The sequence below is a fragment of the Terrapene carolina genome, unplaced genomic scaffold (genome assembly GCF_002925995.2).
Source record: "Terrapene carolina triunguis isolate 2854851 unplaced genomic scaffold, T_m_triunguis-2.0 Scaffold32862, whole genome shotgun sequence".
Classification (NCBI taxonomy): domain Eukaryota; kingdom Metazoa; phylum Chordata; order Testudines; family Emydidae; genus Terrapene; species Terrapene triunguis.
The window spans coordinates 245,649-267,217 of NW_020697213.1; the positions used below are offsets into that span (position 1 = coordinate 245,649).

At 52.8% G+C, this 21,569-nt stretch overlaps 1 protein-coding gene across 1 annotated transcript in view; it reads left to right on the top strand.

Annotated features, from left to right (window-relative positions):
- LOC113409373 (beta-2-syntrophin-like) overlaps positions 1-21,569 on the top strand; it is a 49,316-nt gene that overhangs the window by 26,423 nt on the left and 1,324 nt on the right. The window contains exons 2-6 of the mRNA XM_026663200.1: positions 647-860; positions 7,168-7,378; positions 10,677-10,819; positions 14,843-15,039; positions 21,026-21,210. Coding sequence (XP_026518985.1) covers positions 647-860; positions 7,168-7,378; positions 10,677-10,819; positions 14,843-15,039; positions 21,026-21,210 — 950 coding nt within the window. The remainder of the gene's footprint in view (positions 1-646; positions 861-7,167; positions 7,379-10,676; positions 10,820-14,842; positions 15,040-21,025; positions 21,211-21,569) is intronic.

Here is a 21,569-nt window from a genome sequence, read left to right on the forward strand (position 1 = left end):
CACTAGGACTGTATTTGCAGAGGCAGCAGCAGTCTGATTCCATCTAAGACAAGCAAGTCCTTTCCTGTCCTCACAGCATGCCTAGAGACCAGCTTCCTGTCACCCACAGTCCTGAGGAACCCTCCCCCTGTGGAAATAGTGTATAAATGTGTTTACCATTTCCCATCCTGCTGCTAGACAGCTGAGAGCTTGTCGACAAATGGGGGTGTGACACTACATCCTCCTAGGACAGTTCAGGCAAGTGCCCCCCCTCCGACCTGCAGAGGAGAGGGGCAAAAGCTTGCACGCATCCATATGAGGGGCTAGCTGGGCAGGTTCACTCACCTGTCCTCACTGGAAGGTGGGAGCAACTAACTCTTCTAAGTCTAAGCTAGATCCCTAGCAGCCGACTTCTGGTCCTCGCAGGAGACCATGCTCTGAGGCCTGTTTAGTGCGTGTCCCCTCCCTCCCCCCCACTGGCAGGCACTGCCCTCACAGTGAGTGCAGACCACTGCTCCCTGCTGGTGGGGGAGTCGGCACATTGCCCTGGGCTGCACAGATCTGCAGGTGCTGCCTTACCTTTCTGGGCAGGTGCATGCAGTGTTTTGTGCACCCCTCCTGAGGCAGCTCAGGTGCTAACACTCTCCTCTCCCACCTCTGTTCTTAGTGAAGTTCATGCGGGAAGTGACTCCCTACATTAAGAAGCCGTCGCTGGTGTCAGACCTCCCGTGGGACGGGGCAGCTCCCCAGTCACCGAGCCTGAGTGGCAGTGAGGACTCCGGCTCCCCGAAGCACTACAATGGCACCAAAGACAGGAAGGTGATCCCTCTGAAAATGTGCTTCGCCGCCAGGAACTTGAGCATGCCGGACCTGGAGAACAGGTGAGCTGGAGCCTAGGGAGACAGAGGCCTTGGCGTGTAGCAGGCTGCTCTGGGCCTATCTGCCTGGCATTTTGGGTGCAGGGAGGAGTGTTGACACAGGCTGGCGGGACATGCAAGGTGAGAAATGATCCCTTTTTGGCTGCTTTGCAATGTGTAAAGGAGTCTGGAAGACTTTTAAAAAGCTGCTTTTTCTGCTTGGCTTCTATCTGAATGTCAGGAATGTGGAGCCTCATGTGTCTGTTTTCCTGGAGGGCTCTTGGGAGGCCAGAGAACTGCAGGAGTGTCCCAGGCCCTAGTTATGGGGGTAGGAGTGTCTGAGTCTTTCAGAGACTTTTCTCCCAGGTGCCCATAGGAGCTGGAGTTAAATGGGTGCTTACAAAGACAAACAGGGTTTGATTTCCCCCCCCCCCCACTTGCAAGCCCTTGTGATGTCAAAGTCCTGCTAGATCTATTTGTTTTGAATCCTCCAGCAAACAAAGGCAGATATGAGACACCTGCATTCCTGATGCAAAACCAACCAGGAAAAACACACCAGACTTTGGCTGTATGTCAGGAAAGGGCACAGATGTTTCTCTTCCCTTGTAGGCCCCCTTAGGTGCGAGAGATTCAATGACATGGGTTTGTTCCTTCAGGCAGGTGGGGGGAGCTGTTCTGTTTATCACTGTGATGAACAGGTGGGAGTCGGGTCTGCGCTGGGTCCCCCAGCAGTGCGAATGCCTTTGCAGCTGACTTTGTGGCAGCAGCAATGGGGCTTTCTACAAGAGAGGCTGATGCTGCCTTGAGTGAGCTGTGAAGCTGGTGGCCTGACTGTTTGTACTTCCCGACATTCGAGGTGGTAACCCTGCCGCTGGTTCGTTCTCGGCCAGGTAACTTCATCTCAAGGGGTGCTGATCCTGCCTGGGTAGAGGATAGAGCTAGGAGTCAGGAGACCTGCATTCTAACGCTGCCTGCAGCTCAGACTCCTCTGACCTAGCACAGTCACGTCACTTCCCTGGGCCAGTTCTTACCCTCCTACACTTGCAGGGTGATGTGAGGGTTAACCGGCCCGGTTTTGGAGAGCTGAGCTCTTCAGCTGGGAGGTGCTATAAAGGGGTCATTATTTCACATAAGTCCCCCCCGGCAGTTGCAGGAGGATCTGGCAGTGTTGACTTCCTGCCCCAAAGCGTTCAGTGAGGAGCCTGCGTTCCACCCCAGAAGTAGCTGTTTCATAGGTGGGTGTGGTTATTCCTTATCTGCCACAAAGTGGGAGTTGGGAGCCTTAACTAGTGCACGTGACCCAAGTGGATTGAGTCAAAGGTGATATACAAGTGCAAGGCTCCTCCTTTGGCTGTATTAACTTGCACCCAGGGTCCCGAACACAGTTAGGGCTCCGTTGTGCCAGGTGCTGTACACCCACAGGGAGGCCTGTGGAGCTGAATGACCCAGCGCCTGACACACATGGGGTGGGAAGGTGAGGGGAGCATCTAGGTCCATGGCCACAGGGGCCATCTGTGCAGATAGATGCTGCAGATCCCACTGCTGCTCGTTCGCAGTCACAGCAGAGATGCGTCTGGAGAAGCGGGGTTGTGATCCATCTAGTTCAGCTGTGTCTCTGCTTGCAGCCAGGTTACGTGTAACGCCTGCGTGTTTAGCGTCTGGTTGAAGACAAAGTGTCCTCTCCTGGTGCCTTTTGGGAGGTGCTGGCTGGCTGGGTGTCCACAGGATGTTTGGCTAATCTGCGTGTTGAACTCTTTCCATGGAGAAGATACCTGGCCTTGCGCCACACGCACACTCCAGCGGAAATGGCAGTTCCTCTGCTGGTCCGTGTCCCCGGGATCGGCTCTGGAGACGATGCTCGAGCTTCAGCTAAGCAGCAGAAGATGGACTAAAGGAGACTTAGGGTGGGAACAGCTGCGCCTCAGGCCAATCTCCTGATTCACTCATCAAATCGTAACTGCAGCTTGCAGGAAATTCTCAGTGGTTTGGCTACCAACCAGGTCTCTCCACTCAGCGCCTCTCCTCCCCCCAGCTGGCTGGCTGCTGCGTGGGACAGGCAGTGTTTGCATTTTGCTGTCCTCCTGGGGTAGAAGGCTCCAGCTCAGGGAAGGATGCAAATCCCCACATCTAAATTGCCTTTCTGGCAGTTTAACTTTCTTCTAAAACAAAGTTGAGATGGATTTGGGCTGAATCTCACCCAGACCTTCCCCTGCTCTGGTAGCGCCCGTCTGCCCTGTCACACACCTGCCAGGTGGGGGCGGTATTGCATGTAGTCCTGCCAGTGAGTGGTGGTTGGGGGCAGTTAGAGGCTATTAGTGATCCTGTTGGGTGCGTGTGTGTCGGGGGGGGGGGAATCTTGGTTGTGCTTATTTTCATTCTCTGCCCTTGCCACCTCTTCTTTGTACCTGCCAAGTGGCTGTATCGTATGTCCAGCTGGGGGCAGAGTTGGAATGTCACACCTAGTCCATGGTCCCAGAGCAGCTGCACTTTCCTGTTGAAAAGAGAGTTGACAACTGTGTATCTGTCCAGTACTTATCAGGGTTCAGAGTTAACCTGTTGAACTGGCCCTTGGACCTGTAGTTCACCCCTGCAGATTCTGTTGGGTGCATCTGGAAAGATTTCCTCAACCACCTGGGCTTCGTTAAAAGGAAAGGTTAAATTCTGTAAAAACAGATGAGGCCTCTGGAGCCAGATTGGCGTGGCCTGTGTGAGCAGGCTCTGGCATGGAGGCGGGGCAAATGAGCAGCATTGGTTGGCAGTACTGGGTAAGCAGTGATGTCCCAAACTGCGCTCTGCTGCAGGAAACTTGCTGCTTGGAACTTGCTTCTCCTCTCAGTGTGTTGCTGAGCATTTGAACTGATTCCCCGTTTGCCCAGGAGGTGGCTGGGCCCTGCCATGCAGAGTGGGGTTGCATTGCTGAGCTCTGAGAGTCGGGTTTGTCATTAGAGGGAGGAAATGACACTAATCACTTCCCCTTGTTTTCCCTGTATCTGTCATTACCTATGCAAAGCCCTCCCCTGGGTGCTAGGAACCAGGGAAATACTGTCAGGCTGTCACTGATGGGGACGTTGCTATAGCTAGAAAGTACTTAATCTTCAGGGGGTTGTGCTGCCCCGGTTGTGTAGGGCCGATTACCTGATCTCCTGGGCCAAGCAGGTCTGACACTTACTGCAGGACCAGTTTCCAAGGTGGTGTCCCTTCACCGTCCCATGCTGCCCACACATCCCTGCTGGGAGGCTGCCTCCCACTCAACTCTTGGGAACAGTCATGGCCAAGCTACAGGGTTTTTGCAGCATGCAGGCTGCCTTTTGCAGGACTCTCCCTCAATGCTCCCATGAGAAGATCTTGGCCAGGAATAGTTTGACTTGGTACCTTTGCCCCACCAGCATCTCTGTCCTGGCACAGAGTTGGTCCACGATGGAAACGACTAAGGTTTCCGGCCTGCGCGTCCCTTTCTGAACAGGGCAGAATCTCCCTTGCAGACTCCTCTTAACTAGGTGGTGGGGAATGTAACGCCATCTCTGCCGAGTCATCTGCCCCTTTGCTTTAAGCTGCACAACTTGGCACGCTTGTGCGTTGGTGGGTGGACATGTGAAAGAGCCGTAATGGCTTCAGTACTAACGTGACGGGGGGGGCGGGGCAGGAAAACAGCGTCTCTTTAGAATGCCCATGGAATTAAATTGCCAGAAATGTACATGGGCGAGTAAGAGCTAACTGCTCGTATGTCCTGAACTCAGAACAGTATTTGTTCTCAACTGGGAGAGACCGCTTCCACAGCGCAATTCGCACTCCCGAGGCTAACGTGCTGGTGTAAGGTGAGCCACCCTTTCCAGCACTGCTGGAGTTCGTGCCAGCATAGGTGCTTGTGCAGGCTCTGCACAGACATTTTCAGCACCATGTCCTAATGCTGGGAGGTTTTCATGGGGCTGAGCTATCCAAAGCCCCTTGGCACTGGCACCAGTGCCGAGAATGGGAGTGGGATACTGGAGCTGGGAGAGAATGCAGTGTCAGTGTAAATAACAGTGGCCAAGAGCGTAATGATGGCTTTGTCTGTCCTTGGAGAGCCAGCAAGCAACCCAGTCTGCATAGCTGTGGAAAGCCAAGTGAGCTCTGACATGCACACTGCTGACCTGGAGGGCTCGAAATGCCTCCCCTGTAGCTTGTGTGGGATGAGGAGTGTAGTCCAAGGGTACGTCTACACTTCAATCAAGAACCCGTGGCACAGAGTCCCAGACCCTGGGGCAATTGACTCTGGCTCGTGGGGCTCAGGCTGTGGCACTAAGAACTGCAGTGTAGACACTGAGACCCCATGTGGGGGGAGGGTCTCAGAGCCTGGCCTCCAGCCTGAGCCCAACCATCTAGACTGCAATTTTTAGCCCCATAAGACATAGTCAGCTGACCTGGGCCATCCATGGCTGGGCCACAGGTCTTTTATTGCAGTGTGGTGGACCCCAAGTGTCTGGATCTGCTGTGCTGCTTCTGTGTCCTTGCAAGACTGAATTTCCAGCACTGGAGCATTCCCCAAAGCTGCGGCCTGGTACCAAGAAAGCGTTAAAAGTAGCAGCAGTTCATAAAGGGCTTGGGCCAGGATTGTCCCTGGGCTAGCACCATAGCGATGTGTGCTGAGATCATGAGCTTCCTGATACCATTCACAATTCACTGCATAGTGCTGCTGGTTACTAAGCCAGTCTGTACCCCTGGGTTCCCAGGCAAGCAGCACCCTGGCAAGTAGAACTTTCCAGCCAGACTCAAGCGCAAAGTCTCCCCGTCTCCCAGGACTTGACAAGGAGGTGAGCCTCTGAGGAGCTGTGTGACCAGAGGTCTGAGCTGTGCTCTGGACCTAGACAAAGGCAGCACCAATTCCCTGTGTAGGGTCCTGCAGCACAGGCAAGTGGGAAGGGCGCAGAGAGTTGTCCTGGGGTTCCCATCAGGATCAGAGTGAACTGCATTTAGCCTGTGTTTGGAGAATGCAAATCCAATTACACAACCCCCGCTCATCCAGGTGGAAATAAGCTGCGGCTGCAAAAGGCTTTTGTCACGCTGTATCTGCTGCCTCTCCGGAGTTCTGCAGCAGGATTCTGCACTGACTTTGCACACTGGTGGCTTCCCGCGAGGAGCGGTGCACACGCTCCTGTCTCAAAGCTAGCCAGCCCCAATGTACTTTTAAGCACATGGACTCGTTTCTACGTGTTCTGTGGCTTCACGCCTGCTTCTCTGTTGTGCTAAGAGGATGGTAGGCAGCTTGCCTTTGGGTGGCATTTGTACAACTTCCATTCCACTTAATAGCCCATCTCAGACATTTCGCGGTTACAATCTCATCCCTGTAGCTGCTTGTCAACAGGTGATTGCCCCCTAAGTCCAGCTGGGCTCCTGATTTGCCAGCAGTCTAATTAATAGCCGCTCTGTACTATGCACGCATCCCCAGATCCAAGAAGGTAACTGTGGAGAAAGGTACGTCAGCTTTAACTGATGGTGGGAATTGTTGGCTTTCAGAGCGCTCCCATCATGTCCTGACTTAGGCATCATAAGGAGCAGATGTGTCTGCAGCAGTTTGGCAGGGCTAGTCTGTTCTGGGTTCTGTAGCTACTGATTGAAGGGCAGAGGAGGTGAGAAGCCTGTGTGCTGCATCTGCATTCCAGGGAGGGAAGAGATGCCAGCTCGCCCTTTAGTATCTGTCTCTCTAATAGCCTGTGCATGAGCAATTGGGTGAGAAGCCAGGCAGGGATCTGGGCTGGGCACCCCCGCTGCTCTGAGGGATGCTGAGCTGCCTCCCAAACCCTCTGAGTGCCGGCAAGCGCTGGGCCAGTGCTCGCTTACTTCCTGAGCTCTCAGATGTTGCATCAGCTCCTGGCAGGGCTGCCTGACAGCTAAGATTAGAAAGCTCTGTAATCTTTTAATCAGTGGCACAGCTTCTCAGCCAGCTGAGGGAGAGGATGATTCACGAGGCATCCCCCTGCCCTAGCAGAGCGGGGATCGTCACCGCCTCCGGGGCTGCGGGTCTCATAAGCACCTGGACAGATGAGTTTCCAGACAGTGTTCTGCCACGCAGCACTGGAATTCCATCCTGCCACAGAGCCAACTTTGCCCTACCCTCCGTCCCTGTGGTGAAGTCTATGTGAGCGCTGCCTGGGCTGCTCGTAGATGACCCCAGCCAGGGGCTCTCCCTAGCAAACACCAAAGGGCTAAGGGTTCATTTGAGCGTTTCATGTGTACTTTTCTTGGGGAGCCAAACCCCACTGATGTAGGGTGTGTCTGCTGCAGGGCTTCCGCGTTCCCCCTCTGCCTTAGCCCGGCTGCACTTCTCAGCCTAGCTCTCTCTCTTCCTATTCAGGTTGATAGAGCTGCACTCACCAGACAGCAGAAACACCCTGATCCTGCGGTGCAAAGACACAGCGACAGCACACTCCTGGTTCACGGCCATCCACACCAACATCATGGCCCTCCTCCCTCAGGTGCTGGCTGAACTCAATGCCATGCTAGGTGCCAACAATGCCACAGGAAGTAGCAAGGAGGTCAAACACATCGCTTGGCTGGCGGAACAGGTATGCAGAGATGGAGGGCTCCTGCTGTCTTGACCTTATTTGGGTAGAACTCATTTTTACAGGTGTGGTAGCAGTGCAGTCTAGCACTCTGCTTAAGGTGTAGCTGTGAAGAGATTAGCTTTCATTGGCAGGCATGGGAGAAGGTCAGCACTGCAGAGATTACAGCACTTTGGTAGCGGCTCGTGTGTTTTCAGTTCTCCTTTCTCCACTTACTACTGTGAGCCTAGAAGCCAGCTCAATAATGGAATCCAATGGCAGCCGGAGCTGTGGGAGAGACCTGTCCAGGGAGGGATTTGTGCCAATCCAGTTTTGAAAATGTAACTTCTACCTAAAAACATCCTGACCCAATTAATGTTTCAGAGACGGCTTTCATCTCTGCCCGGCAGGCCACAGCTCCGGTAACCCTCCTCTCCTCTGGAGGTGTGGCCCCTACCGACCCTGCAGGGGCATGTGCTGTAGTAGTGTTTGCCTGTTGTAGACAGGGCTGTAACCTCCTCACAGGCTTCCCATGCCTGTTGTGGACGGGTTGTGTGCAGGGTTTGTTCTGATTCTCAGCAGTGTCAGTGCAAGCCTGATCTCATTCCTAGCAGCACTAGGATGGTGCTTCAGTCAGCAGCTTTGCATGCACACAGGGCTCCAGAATTTCCCATCTGAGTGTCTGTCCTCTTTCTCTCAATAATTCATTTCCCCTTTAGTCAAAACCTCACCTGATGCTCTTCCTCTTTATTTAAAGGCGCTATGCGTATGCAGTTGTCTTACTGCCCTCCACGTGCAATAAAACGCCTCCTTTCTAGGTGGGAGTTCATGCTCCAAGTGCCAATTTCACACTTGATCCTAGGCTGGCAGAGCTTTCTAGCTCCTGATGCTTGGGTATCTGTGCACCATTGTGCATGCATCCCTTGGATAACTAGACTGGCAGGAAAGGGGTGGCAATGCCATAATCTTAATGGGGATGAAAGATGGTTAAAGCAGAGACCTGGGGTCTGTGCACAGCCCTGTCACCGAGTCACGTGGCTGTGGCAAATCGACCACTCTGTCCATCTAGTAATGGAGTTGAGAACCCTCTTTGGAGCTAGGAAAAGTAACTTGCTTATACTGAAGTGCTTTGAGATCCTTGGGTACCAGGCGCTATGCAAAGCAAAGTGTTGTTGTGGGTAGGAAGACCTGGTAAAGCAGAGGCCATTCCTCACAGGTCATTGGGAGGGACAGTTCGGGTTCAATCTTGTGAAGTCCATGGACTTTTCTTGAGGTCCCATAACCTGGTGCTCAGCCAGGCACACAACTATTTTGCTGTGCAGCTGGGCCCTGAAACTAATGCCAGCAAAGCTACGTGTTGAACCATTGTGAACATGAAACCCCCTCACGTTTCACGGAGCCTGCACTTCCTTCCCAGGGCTGTGTTCAGTTTCCAGTTAAAGATGTTAAACGTTTGGCAGCTCCAAGCTTCCTAGATCCTCTTCAGAGTGGCCTGGAGCGTTTGTTTCTGCAGATAAGAGGAGACAAAGGAGAGTCTGTGGGGGCGGAATGTCCTGTGTATTTAAGCCAGTCACTTGATGTCAGCTGTTGGACACATGGGCTAGTGGCTAAAGCACATGGCCAAGAGTTAGGTCTGGAATCTGCCACAGACCATGGCTTTGGGCAAGTCAGTGACTTTCTGCCTCCACTTCCCAGTCTGACATAGGGGTCATGTTGACCTAACTCCCAGGGTTTGCAAAGGTTAATTTCTGTTGTAAATATTCTCAAGCAATGCACTCCTCCTGTGTGCAGTATGAAAACCGCAACCTTGCAGAGTTAAAGGGCTGTACGTTGTGCAGCAGTGCAGAAAACCCAGCAATGGGAACAGCCTCCCACAAGGTATTCAGGCAGGTGAGCATTTTAACAGCTAAAGGAAGGTAGGCCTCTCTCCACACGGGCAGACCACTATTCCAATGGGATGATCCCCCACGGGCCAGTGGGACTGTGTCCTGCGAAGTGTTGCTGTGACAACAAGGAATTAGTTGGAACATCAGGTCGGGGTCGATTGTGCTCACTGTCCCACTGCTGCAGGAGGCACTGTGGCTGCCCGTGGTCCCCACACCTGGAACGCTGGGATGGCTTTACCAGAGGAGTCTGCGACTCCAGAAGCATTTGTGAAGCACTTCGCATTCCACCTCAGGAGCCCAGAGAGGGCTGGCCAGGTTCACAGCAAGCTGGGCTTATACCCTCTGGGCTGTGCTCCTGTCCTGTTCCCTGCCCTCATGTGATGGGTGATAGTCTGAGTGGGTGGAAGCCAGTGCTCACCCTGCGCGGCTTTCCACTGGGGTGGTGAATCCTGTCGAAAGGCCTGAGCTCTCCCAGCTGCTGTGTGATCAGGACTGACTGACCGCATCTAGTGGTGGCCCCGGGGAGGGATCTGCGCGGCAGGTTCTGAGTGTCAGTCTGATGCCCACGCAGCATGAGCCCTCGACCATGGGATTTGCCCAGTCACCGAGGAGTTAGAACTATAGTCCCAGACTTTCCCTTCCGTGAATTTGCTGATCCCAAAGCTACAGTTTATCCTTGACCTTGTAAGTGTTTTCTTGGCCTGTTAAGAGCTGAGCTGTGGCCTCCCTGGCATGGGATCTCCCGGATGGCTGGGCCCATTAGTGCCTTGCTGGCATTCCTCAGATGATGAGTTAACACATTCCCACACCATAGTAATAAAGAGCCCACTTGACCCAGAGTCAGATTAGACTCTTCGGTGCCTGCTTCTTAGGGCGCCACTCCACAGCCAAGTTATTCATACGGCACAACAACATGCTGCTTGCTTCAGACAGGGCCTGGCTCCAGGCGTGAAGGGAAATCCACTCTCATTAATTTTCCAGGTTATTTTTTGCCCTAGTGCTGTTGATCTCTCTGAGTAGATCGCCTCACCCAGGGAGGGGAGGCGAGCACAAGCGTCATGGATTGATTCCACATGAGGTCAGACAAGAGCCCTACAGCACATTGCCTGATCCCAGTGTGCCCCATGGAGAGGGGGAGGCACTGGGCTCTGCTGCTAGGAGGGAGGGAGAGGCAGGAACTGAGGGTAGAAAAACTCCGAACTCGGCTCACTACTCCCTTCCTTAGTCTACATCGCCCCGTCTGCTCTGTTACTCAGGCTCCTCTCCCCTCTGCCACTGGCACATTGTGACTTCCTTAACAGATGCACTACTCAGGAATGTCCTTTGGCCCCAGACTGCAGATCTTAGATGCTCCCAAATGAGGATCCTTTGCCCCCGGCGGGCAGCACACACTGCTTCCTGGACTGCATGTTAACCGCTCTCTCGCCTTCTTGCAGGCTAGACTAGATGGAGGAAGGCAGCAGTGGCGGCCCATCCTCATGGCTATGACAGAGAAGGACTTGCTGCTCTATGATTGTATGCCCTGGACAAGAGACGCATGGGCATCACCTTGCCATAGCTACCCTCTTGTTGCTACCAGGTAAGATCCAAGTTGCCTGGAAGGACATTTCTTTGATGACCTAAACCCTACCCCGTACAGTGAAAGCCTTTCCCGCTTAGCGCTTTTCAACCACCAGTCTCCAAGCACTTTGGAAAGATGCAGCTTTTCAGGGGAAATTGAGGCACAGAGTTGGGACGTGACTTCCCCAGTGTCATGCAGTGAGTCTGACTGCTAGGATCAAACCTCTGGCCTCTGCCCAGTCTTCAGTCCGCTAAACCACAGCTTCCTCAGCCCACAGCTCCAGCCAGGGCATTGCTGGAATAACATAGCTTGGGTCCTTCCTTGTTTTGCTGCTGATAGGCCTCTCAACAGCTCCTCACCTGCTAGGGTTGCCAACTGTCTAACCACACAAACCCAAACACCCTTGCCCCGCTCCATGGCCCTGCCCCTTCTCTGATGCCCCACCCCGCTCACTCCAGCCCTCCTCCCTCCGTTGCTTGCTCTCCCCTGCCCTCACTCAGTTTCATTGGGCTGGGGCAGAGGGGGTGGTGCGGGCTCTGGGCTGGGGCAGAGGTGTTCAGAGTGTGGGAGGGGGCTCCGGGCTGAGCCTGGGGCAGGGGATTGGGGTGCAGGAGGGGATGTGGGGTGCAAGCTCTGGGAGGGAGTTTGGGTGCAGGAGGGGGCTAAGGGCTGGGGGAGGCAGTTTGAGTGCGGGAGGGGGTTGGGGTGCGGGAGAAGGTGAGGAGTGCGGGCACCGGCTGGGCGGTGCTTACTTCAGGCAGCTCCTGGGCAGCGGCTCAGCAGGTCTAAGGCAGGGTCCCTGCCCGCCCTGACCCCGTGCCGCTCCCATAAGCAGCTGGCATATCCCTGCAGCCCCTGGGAGGGTCAGGGGGCTCCGCACACTGCCCCTGCCTGCAGGCACTGACCCCGCAGCTCCCATTGTCCGCAGTTCCCGGCCAATGGGAGCTGCCGAGTTGGTGCTCGGGGCATGGGCAGCGGACGGACACACACGCACCCTGCGGCCTCAGGAACGTGCTGGCCACTTCTGGGAGTGGTGCGGGCCAGGGCAGGCAGAGAGCCTGCCTTAGCCCCGCTGTGCTGCCAGACTTTTAGTGGCTTCAAATCTCCCGGTTTGGCTTCAGTAGCCTCTAGGAGATAGAGCCTGATTCCAGGAGACTCCCAGTGAAACCGGGTGGGTTGGCAACCCTAGCTGGGGCATGTGAGAGCCCTGCTTCTTTCTGTGCTGAGCCTGAGATGAGAGCGCCAGTGCACACTCATCACTGCTGGTGGGCCAGGACCCTAGGATGTGAGTATTTGAATACTAGCCCAGTCACTTCCCTAGCTGTTATCAGTCAGTCGGCCACCTTGCTCCAAGCCTTGGGCTGCTTTTCCTTTCGACTGCAACCTGGAACTTCCTTCCATTGCAGTGACAGGATTTCCTTAGTGTAGGACGACTTCCACCTGGTCAAATCCCACTGCTCTGGGAGGGGTCCCACCTGCAGAGTAACTGTCGGGTTTGGATTTGCATTCCAAGGGTGATGGGTGGAAACTGGCACTTGCCCTGCACAGTTTGCAAATCATTCTTGTGATTGGCCAGCGAGAGCTGGGGGAGTACCGATCAGAGTAGCCGAGGCAGCCCTCCCACAAACATTGCTCAGTGGCAGGACTGCCAGTAGCTATTACCTCTCTGGCAAATCAGCAGAGACTGGGCTGCTCTTCGTAGTAGCAAGTGGGAGAGTCAGGGGAGGGCTAGCTGTGCTCAGGCCATCCCTCTCAGCCACCATCGCTAGTGGCTTTGGGTTTTGGCTCCCATTCGCTCACACAGCAATGCAGGCCTCTGATAAATCACCTGGTAAAAGGCCACTTTCGTCCAGTTGCTCTTGTTGGGCCCATAACTCTGATTCTTTTTCTTAATGTGGCCAGCAGCCCAGAGCAACCCTGTAATAAGCCAGCGTGTGTGGCCCAGCCCTCCCAGGAGCCGTAAGCCAGCAAGGCACTGGGCATTGGGGGAAAGGGATCTCAAACTCTCAGGGATTCTGCAAGATGGTGACGTTATTCGTAAATGACACGGAATGCTCAAGCTGAAGGATGAGACAGACTTAGCAGTAGGCACTCAAACACTAATACAGAGCTGCAAACATTCCAGCTCCTGAGGAGTTTGCTTACAGCGTAAGAGTCTTTCTGTAAACTGATGCACTCCTGCTTTGAGCACTGAGAGAATGAGTCCTTGCCTCTCCCAGCCCTGCCATGGCGTTCATTCCAGTCCCACACAGAACCCAGCCCTGTGGCCCAAGCACAGACCAAGAGGCGAAGGTGGCCACCATGAAGCTCTGGCTACTGGAATACCATGAACAGCTAATGCTCACCTGGAAATCAGGCTGCCCAGCGTGGGTATCCCTGGGAGGTGCTGGTGAGCTAAGGACTGGTGAAACCAGTCTTGGCTGCCTGGCAGCATCTGCAGAAAGCATGTGCTCCTGCTGGAGTCCATGCCAAGCTTTAGCCTTCTCTGTGGAGACCTCAGTGTCATTACTGCCCTGCTAACTCCTTCCATGATGATCTATGGGGCAGGGTGCATGTGTGTTCTCCTCCCAGGCCCACTCTTGCCACCTGTCCCGCAAGTGAAAGGGAGCAGAGCATGGTGTGCTGACAAGCCTGTATTTCAAACAGCCATTACAGCCTCCAAAACAGGAGTGTTTAGTTGTTGTTGGGGCAGGGAGCGCAGCTGCTGTGATCAGAGCAGGGGCCCACTGACATAGGAGGGGCTGCAGGCTCTCGGCATGGTGAGATGTCTGCATGCATCTTGCATTGGGCTTCTTGAGAGCTGGGAAGGGGCTCTTGGTTACGTACCTTTTCATTTCTAGCCCTGTCTCCCAGTCCTCCTGGCTTTGCTACTTTGCTAGCAGCCTGAGTCCTGCCTTGCTGGGAGCTGGAGGGGCTGTCATGCTGCCAGAGAAAAGGTTCGGCCTGCCTGAGCAGGCTCCGTGGTGCCTTGGTGTCGTGTTCACATCCGTTGCTCAAGCTTCCCTGTGACGCCCATAGGGGCGTGTGCAGGTCCTGCCGCTGGATCAGTTCATGTTCCCTGCCAAGTCTTCAGCAGCCAGAACCATAGGAGGGAAACATTCCTCTAGCCTGAGAGTTTCTATAACATCTGGCTTGGGGCCTCCTGGAACAGGCTGATCCCTTCTTGGCATCTGCAGATGCAGGGCATCTTGCCCATTGTGCCATGTGGCTGCTCAGTTTGTCACCTGTCACCTCCACAGAGCTGGGCTCCAGCTGTCTGGTTCCAGGCAGCCCTTGGCTGCACCAGCTGAGAGGACAGAGGGGAGCTAGCTGCATCTCTCTAGTGCATCTGCCCAGAGAACCCCCAGTCCTGTGCACTAAGGAGTGTGCCTTTGCCAGCCTGCTGCACATGTAAGGGGAGAGCAGTTTAACTAGCGTGTTAATTGTGTTACCGCCCATCTCCCCTGGGCACTGCTCCTGTGTGTCTAATATGCCTCACTTAGCCTGGGAGCAATGTCTCCCTAGTCTGCTCTGACCTTCTCCATCACTGCCTGGCTGCTGCTCTGGTGGACAGATTTGAGGCGCCCCTAGGTCCATCGGCTGTGTGTGATGGGAGGTGGTGGCGGATCAAGCTGGGAGTGGCTGATCTGGTTGGTGCAGGGTTTTCCCCTTGTGGCGCATGACTGGATGTTGGATGTGTGCACTGGGGAAAGGCGAGTGTTGTGTGGCCCATGCATGTGGCTTCCCCAGGTCACTGTCCAGGAGCAAGTTGGTTCAAACAGTGGCTTAGGAGCAGCATAAGTCACAGCTCGGCCACTCACCAGCCAATAAATCTGTATGAATGAACAAAAGCAGCATCCTCCCATGGAGACCTCCCTCCCCCTGCCTGATGCCCTCCCTCCCGGCCCCATGATGGAGGTTCATTAATGAACCACAGCTTGCTCCCCCCCACGTTGGGAAGCAGCAGTGTCCCAGAACGATGTCTCCCTGGCCACGATGCAGTCACACTGGTTTCCCTCTTCTCTGAGTAACGTCCCTCTTGCTCTCCCATGTGATCCGCAGGCTGGTTCACTCTGGCTCCGGGCGCAGATCACCTTCTCCGGGATCCGAGCTCACCTTTGCAACGAGGACAGGCTCTCGCCAGGGCATTGAAATGCACGTTTTCAGGGTGGAGACGCATCGGGACCTCTCCTCCTGGACCAGGATGCTAGTTCAGGGCTGCCATGCTGCTGCGGAGCTGATAAAGGAGGTGTCCGTAGGTACGCTGGGGGCAGTAACGGTCTGTCTGCCTGCAACCCCGCTGCTCCCTCCTGAGTTGCTCAACTGCCAAGCAATCAGTTGATCACCTACCCTCTGGGACGGGGTCTCAGCAGCTCTCCCTAGCTGAGCAGAGTCAGGCCTATGGGGGCTGCCTACCTTTCACAAACACGCAAGAGAGAGCTGTGGGACGTGGTTTGGAATTAAGACTCATGAGGGACACAAGAAAAGTAAGTGTAGAAAACTTAACACTAAGGCGCCCAGTCTGTTCAGGCTAAACTGCATAGCCTGGAGTCTCGGCTCAGTGACTGCACTTCTGGAGGTCACGGTGGTCACACAGGAGGTCACGGTGGGGCCATGTGGACTGCACGGAGCTCTGGGTCTTGGATGAGGGATGTCCTCTGCTATAACCGAGGTTTTCTTGCTAGTCTCTAACAAAGCCCAGGTACAGTTGGAGTGAATCCCTTGCCCTTCTCTATCTCTTTACATGGGAAGATCTGAGTGCTTTCATGTGCTCAGAGATGGCCAGTGTCCCACTGGAGCTGAGGCTAGTGTGAGGTGATGGTGATAGTGCAGTGAAACTGGAAGGCTGATTACTGTTCACGCCTAACTGGTTAGTGGAGCAGCCTAATCAAAAGGAAGCCAGTTCTCTCTCAGCCCCTGGTGGTGCACAACATACCTTCATTGCCTCGGCACTGCCAAGTGTGTGCTGGTTTCTTGAGTTCTATGGAATGTGTGGCTCTCTTGACAGGCAGACAAGCCTGAGTGGAAAGTGTTAACCATCTGGACTCTGGCCATTGGTCCATCTCCCTAGGGTAAGGACAGCGTCGCTAATATCCGGAGGTGCCGTGACCACAGTGTGATTGGCAGAATCTGTGATTCTGAGACATGCTTCTGGCATGCAGCTGGAGCTGAGCGCTGGGAAAGCCGGCTTTGTTCCTGCATTCCGAACATGTGAGGCTGCCTGTAAACTTGAGAACAGAGAGGAGCTGGGCAATACGGCCCTGGGCAGGGGAAATCATTCCAGCCAGGGGGGATGTGAAGTGGCCCCTGTGCACTTAAAAAACCCAGTCTCAGCCTTGCTAGCTGGAGTCTTCCAGCTTGGGGGCGGGAGAGGGCTCAACAGCAGAGAGACAGAAACAGCCAAAACCGAAGTTCATCTAGGCTGAGGAGAGGGGGGTTTGGGTCAGTCTGTTACCTATGGCTTAAAAGCTCCCTCTAGTGTTCAGAAGAGAATAGCACCCATTCTACAAGTCCTTCCCCCTTTTGAAGGCTTGCCACAGTCATCTAACTGGGAAAAGCTAACGTGAGGTGTCAGGCCAGCTTCCCTCCTGCTGCAATAGCGGCTTAATTGCTGCAAGGAGAATATTGGCTTGGAGCCAGCACCTTTCACAAGCACTACTACAGCCCTCTGCATGATGGTCCTGAGAGTTTTGTGTGAAGGCGCCCTTCAGCCAGTTCTTTCCATCTGGAGCTCCCTCCCTAAAGGCCATACCCTTGTGCAGTCTGCCTGCTCCCCCGCATGCCTTATCTTTCAGCATCTGTAATGGCAGCTGTCTTGTTGGCAGTAGGCGCTCTGTGATGTATCAGGCACCCCAGCGCCCTGTATGGTGCCAGTTGAGGTAATAAAATTGCTGCCACAAGTGGAAAGATTCCAAATGCCACTAGGCATCAAAAACAGAGCATCTGAAAAATAGGCTGTGTGCTAGGGAAAGCTGCTCACGCTGGGACCGTGCAGAAGTGACGGGCTTCTTTTGAGGTTAGGCTAAGGAGCAGTTAATAGTCTCGTATTGTTTGCATGATATACACTCCTTCAAACAAAACCCAAGAATGTACTGCTGATTGGTTTAGCAATAGAAATCTGGCTGGTGAAAACCAGGGCTAGACATGGCAGCAAAGGGAAGACTTGGTGGGAGAGCAGGCTTGGCTGGTCTTGTAGTATTTCACAGGTGAACCAGAAACACCTGAGTGATGTCACACATTTCAGACTCTCCCCACCCCGCACACCCTGCCTGCCCTTTGCTATAGACGAATGCAAGTCCCCTGATACTGCACACAACTGCTTGAAGTCCTTCAAAAACAGGACCTGATGCACGACTGCTGACAGGGAGTGAACAAGTTCCACAAGCCTTAGATGTGGCAGGCAATCTGGGCAAAAAGTAACAATCTAGGGGGGAGTGGTGGACTTGTCCCTTTTTGGCTGCTTTCTAATGTGTTAAAGGCCTGTGGGGTGTGTATGTGGGGGGTTGAATCTACTTGGTTTTTTCCCCTTGGAAATTCAAGTTTTACCTACCCTGGTTTCCTGGGAGACTCCAAATGTCTGGAGAACTGGTAGGATTGATATGCCATGCAAGTAAAATTTGGTTGAGGTGGGAATAGATTTTTATTGAAACTGTTGCACAGTTTTATTTGTTAACTCAAAGGCCTAAAAATAGTTAGTTGGGAGAAAAGCTGTTTGTGAAGATTCAGGTCCCACTCTAACATTAGGGCCTGAAAAAGGCTCATACTCTATCCTGAGTCCTCCCGGAAAGATCGAATAGCCATGATAGCATGACGAACAGAGAAAAACAACTTTTAAAAATGCTTTCAGGGCATCTTTATACATCCCAAACCTACGTCTTGTCCTTCGCAGGTTCCCCTTGATAGGAGAGTCCAGAACAGACTAATGGTCTCTCTGATCATTACTGTGTCCACAGGGAGCAGAGAAACCCCAGAGAGCTTTCTTTTCACGTTTAAGTATTGGATGAGATGGGTTTCGGAAAGGGACTGGAGAGCGGAAGGCAGGCCTAGACTGACAGGCTAAGCCACCGCCCTGTGCATTCTTGGTGAGTTAGTTCATCCTATGTTCCCCGCCCCTCTTGCTGCCAGGCTGTGAAGGCACAAACCAACAATCCTGCTCTTCCTGGGCGCAGATCCTGTGTCATGCTGGGGCCTCAAGGATGTTCCAGGTTGAGCTGCCCCCATGCTGTCCTGGGACACAGCCAGAGTGTCTGACACACCCACACCATCCCAGGCTCCAGCAGGATATTAGTCGTCTTGCACCCATCTAGTTACATGATTGAAATCCCAGGCTTTCTGCTTTTCTGAGATGCTTCCTCTGCTAGTGTCCTCACCATGCTGCTGCTTTGGCTTTCCTGTGGTATTTCTTCCCTCGGCGACATCTGCCAGTCTCTGCTCCTTGGTTCTAGCTGTAGCAGGCGACGGCATCCCTGTCCCAGAGACGTGTCTGCTCTGAACCCCGCACGGTCCCCAGTCTCTTCCCTTTTTCTGTGCAGTGGTTCCATTTGTGTGCTCTCTGAGCTGTCGGCAGCATGGTGAATTTCCCGGCTCCACAAAGGGGACTGCCAGTCTCATCCAGGAGTCAGGAAACACCCTGGTGTCCCTCAGCGATGCTTTTGTTGGCTTGGTGCACAATGGCATGGACTCAAATAATGCTCCTGCGTGAATTCACAGAGCAGCAGATGTGTCCCTTGCAATTCCATGGGCAGCCTGACTTCACGCTGGCCCAGTCTGTAGCATTAATGGTACAGCCGGTGCACTAGTGTGGAAATGCTTCACCTTCACTACACACATCCAGGTCAGTTTGGTCACTCTCCTGCACCTATCCAAGGGCGAGTAGACCCCTTCTCTGCCCTTGTGCTCACAATGAGCACTCAAGGATGATAAGGCCATTGCGGAGAAACTAAATGAATTCTTTGCATCAGTCTTCACGGCTGAGGATGTGAGGGAGATTACCAAACCTGAGCCATTCTTTTTAGAATCATAGAATCATAGACTTTAAGGTCAGAAGAGACCATTATGATCATCTAGTCTGACCTCCTGCACAACGCAGGCCACAGAATCTCACCCACCCACTCCTGTATCAAACCTGTGCCTGAGCCATTGAAGTCCTCAAATCATGGTTTAAAGACTTCAAGATGCAGAGAATCTTCCAGCAAGTGACCCATGCCCCACGCTGCAGAGGAAGGTGAAAAACCCCCAGGGCCTCTGCCAATCTGCCCTGGAGGAAAATTCCTTCCCGACCCCAAATATGGCGATCAGCTAAACCCTGAGCATGTGGGAAAGACTCACCAGCCAGACATCCAAGAAAGAATTCTCTGTAGTAATCAGATCCCACCGCATCTAACATGCTAACATTTTTAGGTGACAAATCTGAGGAACTGTCCCAGATTGAGGTTTCATTAGAGGAGGTTTTGGAACAAATTGATCAACTAAACAGGAATAAGTCATGAGGGCCAGATGGTATTCACTCAAGAGTTCTGAAGTAACTCAGATGTGAAATTGTAGAACTAACTGTAGTTGGTAACCTATCATTTAAATCAGCTTCTATACCAAATGACTGAAGGATAGCTAATGTGATGTCAATTTTTAAAAAGGGCTGCTGGGGTCACTTCTGGAATTACAGCCGGTAACCCTGACTTCAGTACCAAGCAAACTGGTTGAAACTATAGTAAAGAACAAAATTACCAGACACACAGATGAACGTAATTTGTTGGAAGAGTCAACATGGCTTTTGTAAAGGGAAATCATGCCTCACTTATCTACTAGAATTCTTTGAGGGGGTCAACAAGCATGCAGACAAAGGAGATCCAGTGGATATAGTGTATTTAGATTTTCAGAAAGCTTTCGACAAGGTCCCTCACCAAAGGCTCTTAAGCAAAGTAAGATGTAATGGGATAAGAGGGAAGGTCCTGGATTAGTAACTAGTTAAAAGATAGAAAACAAAGGGTAGGAATAAATTACCAGTTTTCAGAATGGAGTGTGGTAAATAGTGGTGTCCCCCAGGGGTCTGTACTGGGCCCAGTCTTATTCAACATATTCATAAATGATCTGGAAAAAGGGGTAAACAGTGAGGTGGCAAAATTTGCAGATGTTACAGAACTAGTCAAGATAGTTAAGTCCCAGGCAGAGTATGAAGTGCTACAAAAGGATCTGTCAAAACTAGGTGACTGGGCAACAAAATGGCAGATGAAATTCAATGTTGATAAATTCAAAGTAATGCACATTGGAAAACATAATCCCAACTATACATATAAAAAGATGGGGTCTAAATAAGTTGTTACCACTCAAGACCGAGAGCTTGGAGTCATTGTGGATAGTTCTTGGAAATCATCCACTCAATGTGCAGCAGCAGTCAAAAAAGCAAACAATGTTGGGAATCATTAAGAAAGGGATAGATAAGACAGAAAATATCATTTCCTCTATATAAATCCATGGTACGTCCACATCTTGAATACTGTGTGCAGATGTGGTCGCCCCATCTCAGAAAAGATGTATTGGAATTGGAAAAGGTTCAGAAAAGAACAACAAAAATAATTAGGGGTATGGAACAGCTGCCATATGAGGAGAGATTAATAAGACTGGGACTTTTCAGCTTGGAAAAAAAACAACTAAGCGGGAATATGATAGAGGTCCATAAAATCATGACTGGTGTGGAGAAAGTAGATAAGGAAGTGTTATTTACTCCTACTCATAACACAAGAACGAGGGGTCTCCAAATGAAATTAATAGGCAGCAGGTTTAAAACAAAAGGAAGTATTTTTTCACACAACGCACAGTCAACCTGTGGAACATCTTGCCAGAGGATGTTGTGAAGGCCAAGACTATAACAGGGTTCAAAAAAGAACTAGCTAAATTCCTGGAGGATAGGTCCGTCAATGGCTAATAGCCAGGAGGGGAAGGGATAGTGTCCCTAGCCTCTGTTTGCCAGAAGCTGGGAATGAGCGACAGGGGATGAATCACTTGATGATTACCTGGTCTGTTCATTCCCTCTGGGACACCTGCCATTGGCCACTGTCGGAAGACAGGATACTGGCTAGATGGACCTTTGGTCTGACCCAGTCTGGCCATTCTTATGTTCTTAATGTTGGGACACAGGGTCCAGTGCAGCGGTTGCAGGCTCTGTCTTTGCAGTGGGGGGAAGGCTTGGGGGCATGTTCTCTGAGCTGGCTGGCTGCTCCTGAGGGTCTGTGCTCTGTTTCTGTGCAGGCTGCATGTTGAATGGCCAGGAGGTGAAGCTCACAGTCCATTATGAAAATGGATTCACTCTCTCCAGGGAGGAGGCAGGCTCCAGTCGCACCCTGTTCCTCTACCCCTTTGAGAAGCTTAGAGTGTCTGCAGATGATGGCATCAGGAACCTCTACTTGGATTTTGGTGGCCCTGAGGGGGAGCTGGTGAGAATGGAGCTGGGGATGCGCCATGATGCTGTATTTTGTGGGGTGGGAAGGATTCGTGTTTGTCCATTGCCAAACTACTGTGTGACTTAATTTCAGGTGCTCAAAGCCTGTCTCAGCTGTCTCCCATCCCACCCCCTGTGGCCCTCACCTCCATGAGCTGAACTCTTTCAGGGCCTGAGAGCTGCCCTGGGAAACTCCACTCTCACAAGGCTCGGTACCATTGGGCCCAGGGCCGGCTCCAGGCACCAGCTTAACAAGCAGGTGCTTGGGGCGGCCAAGGGAGAGGGGCGGCACCTGCGGCAATTTGGAGGCGGCAGGTCCCTCACTCCCTCTAGGAGTGAAGGACCTGCCGCTGA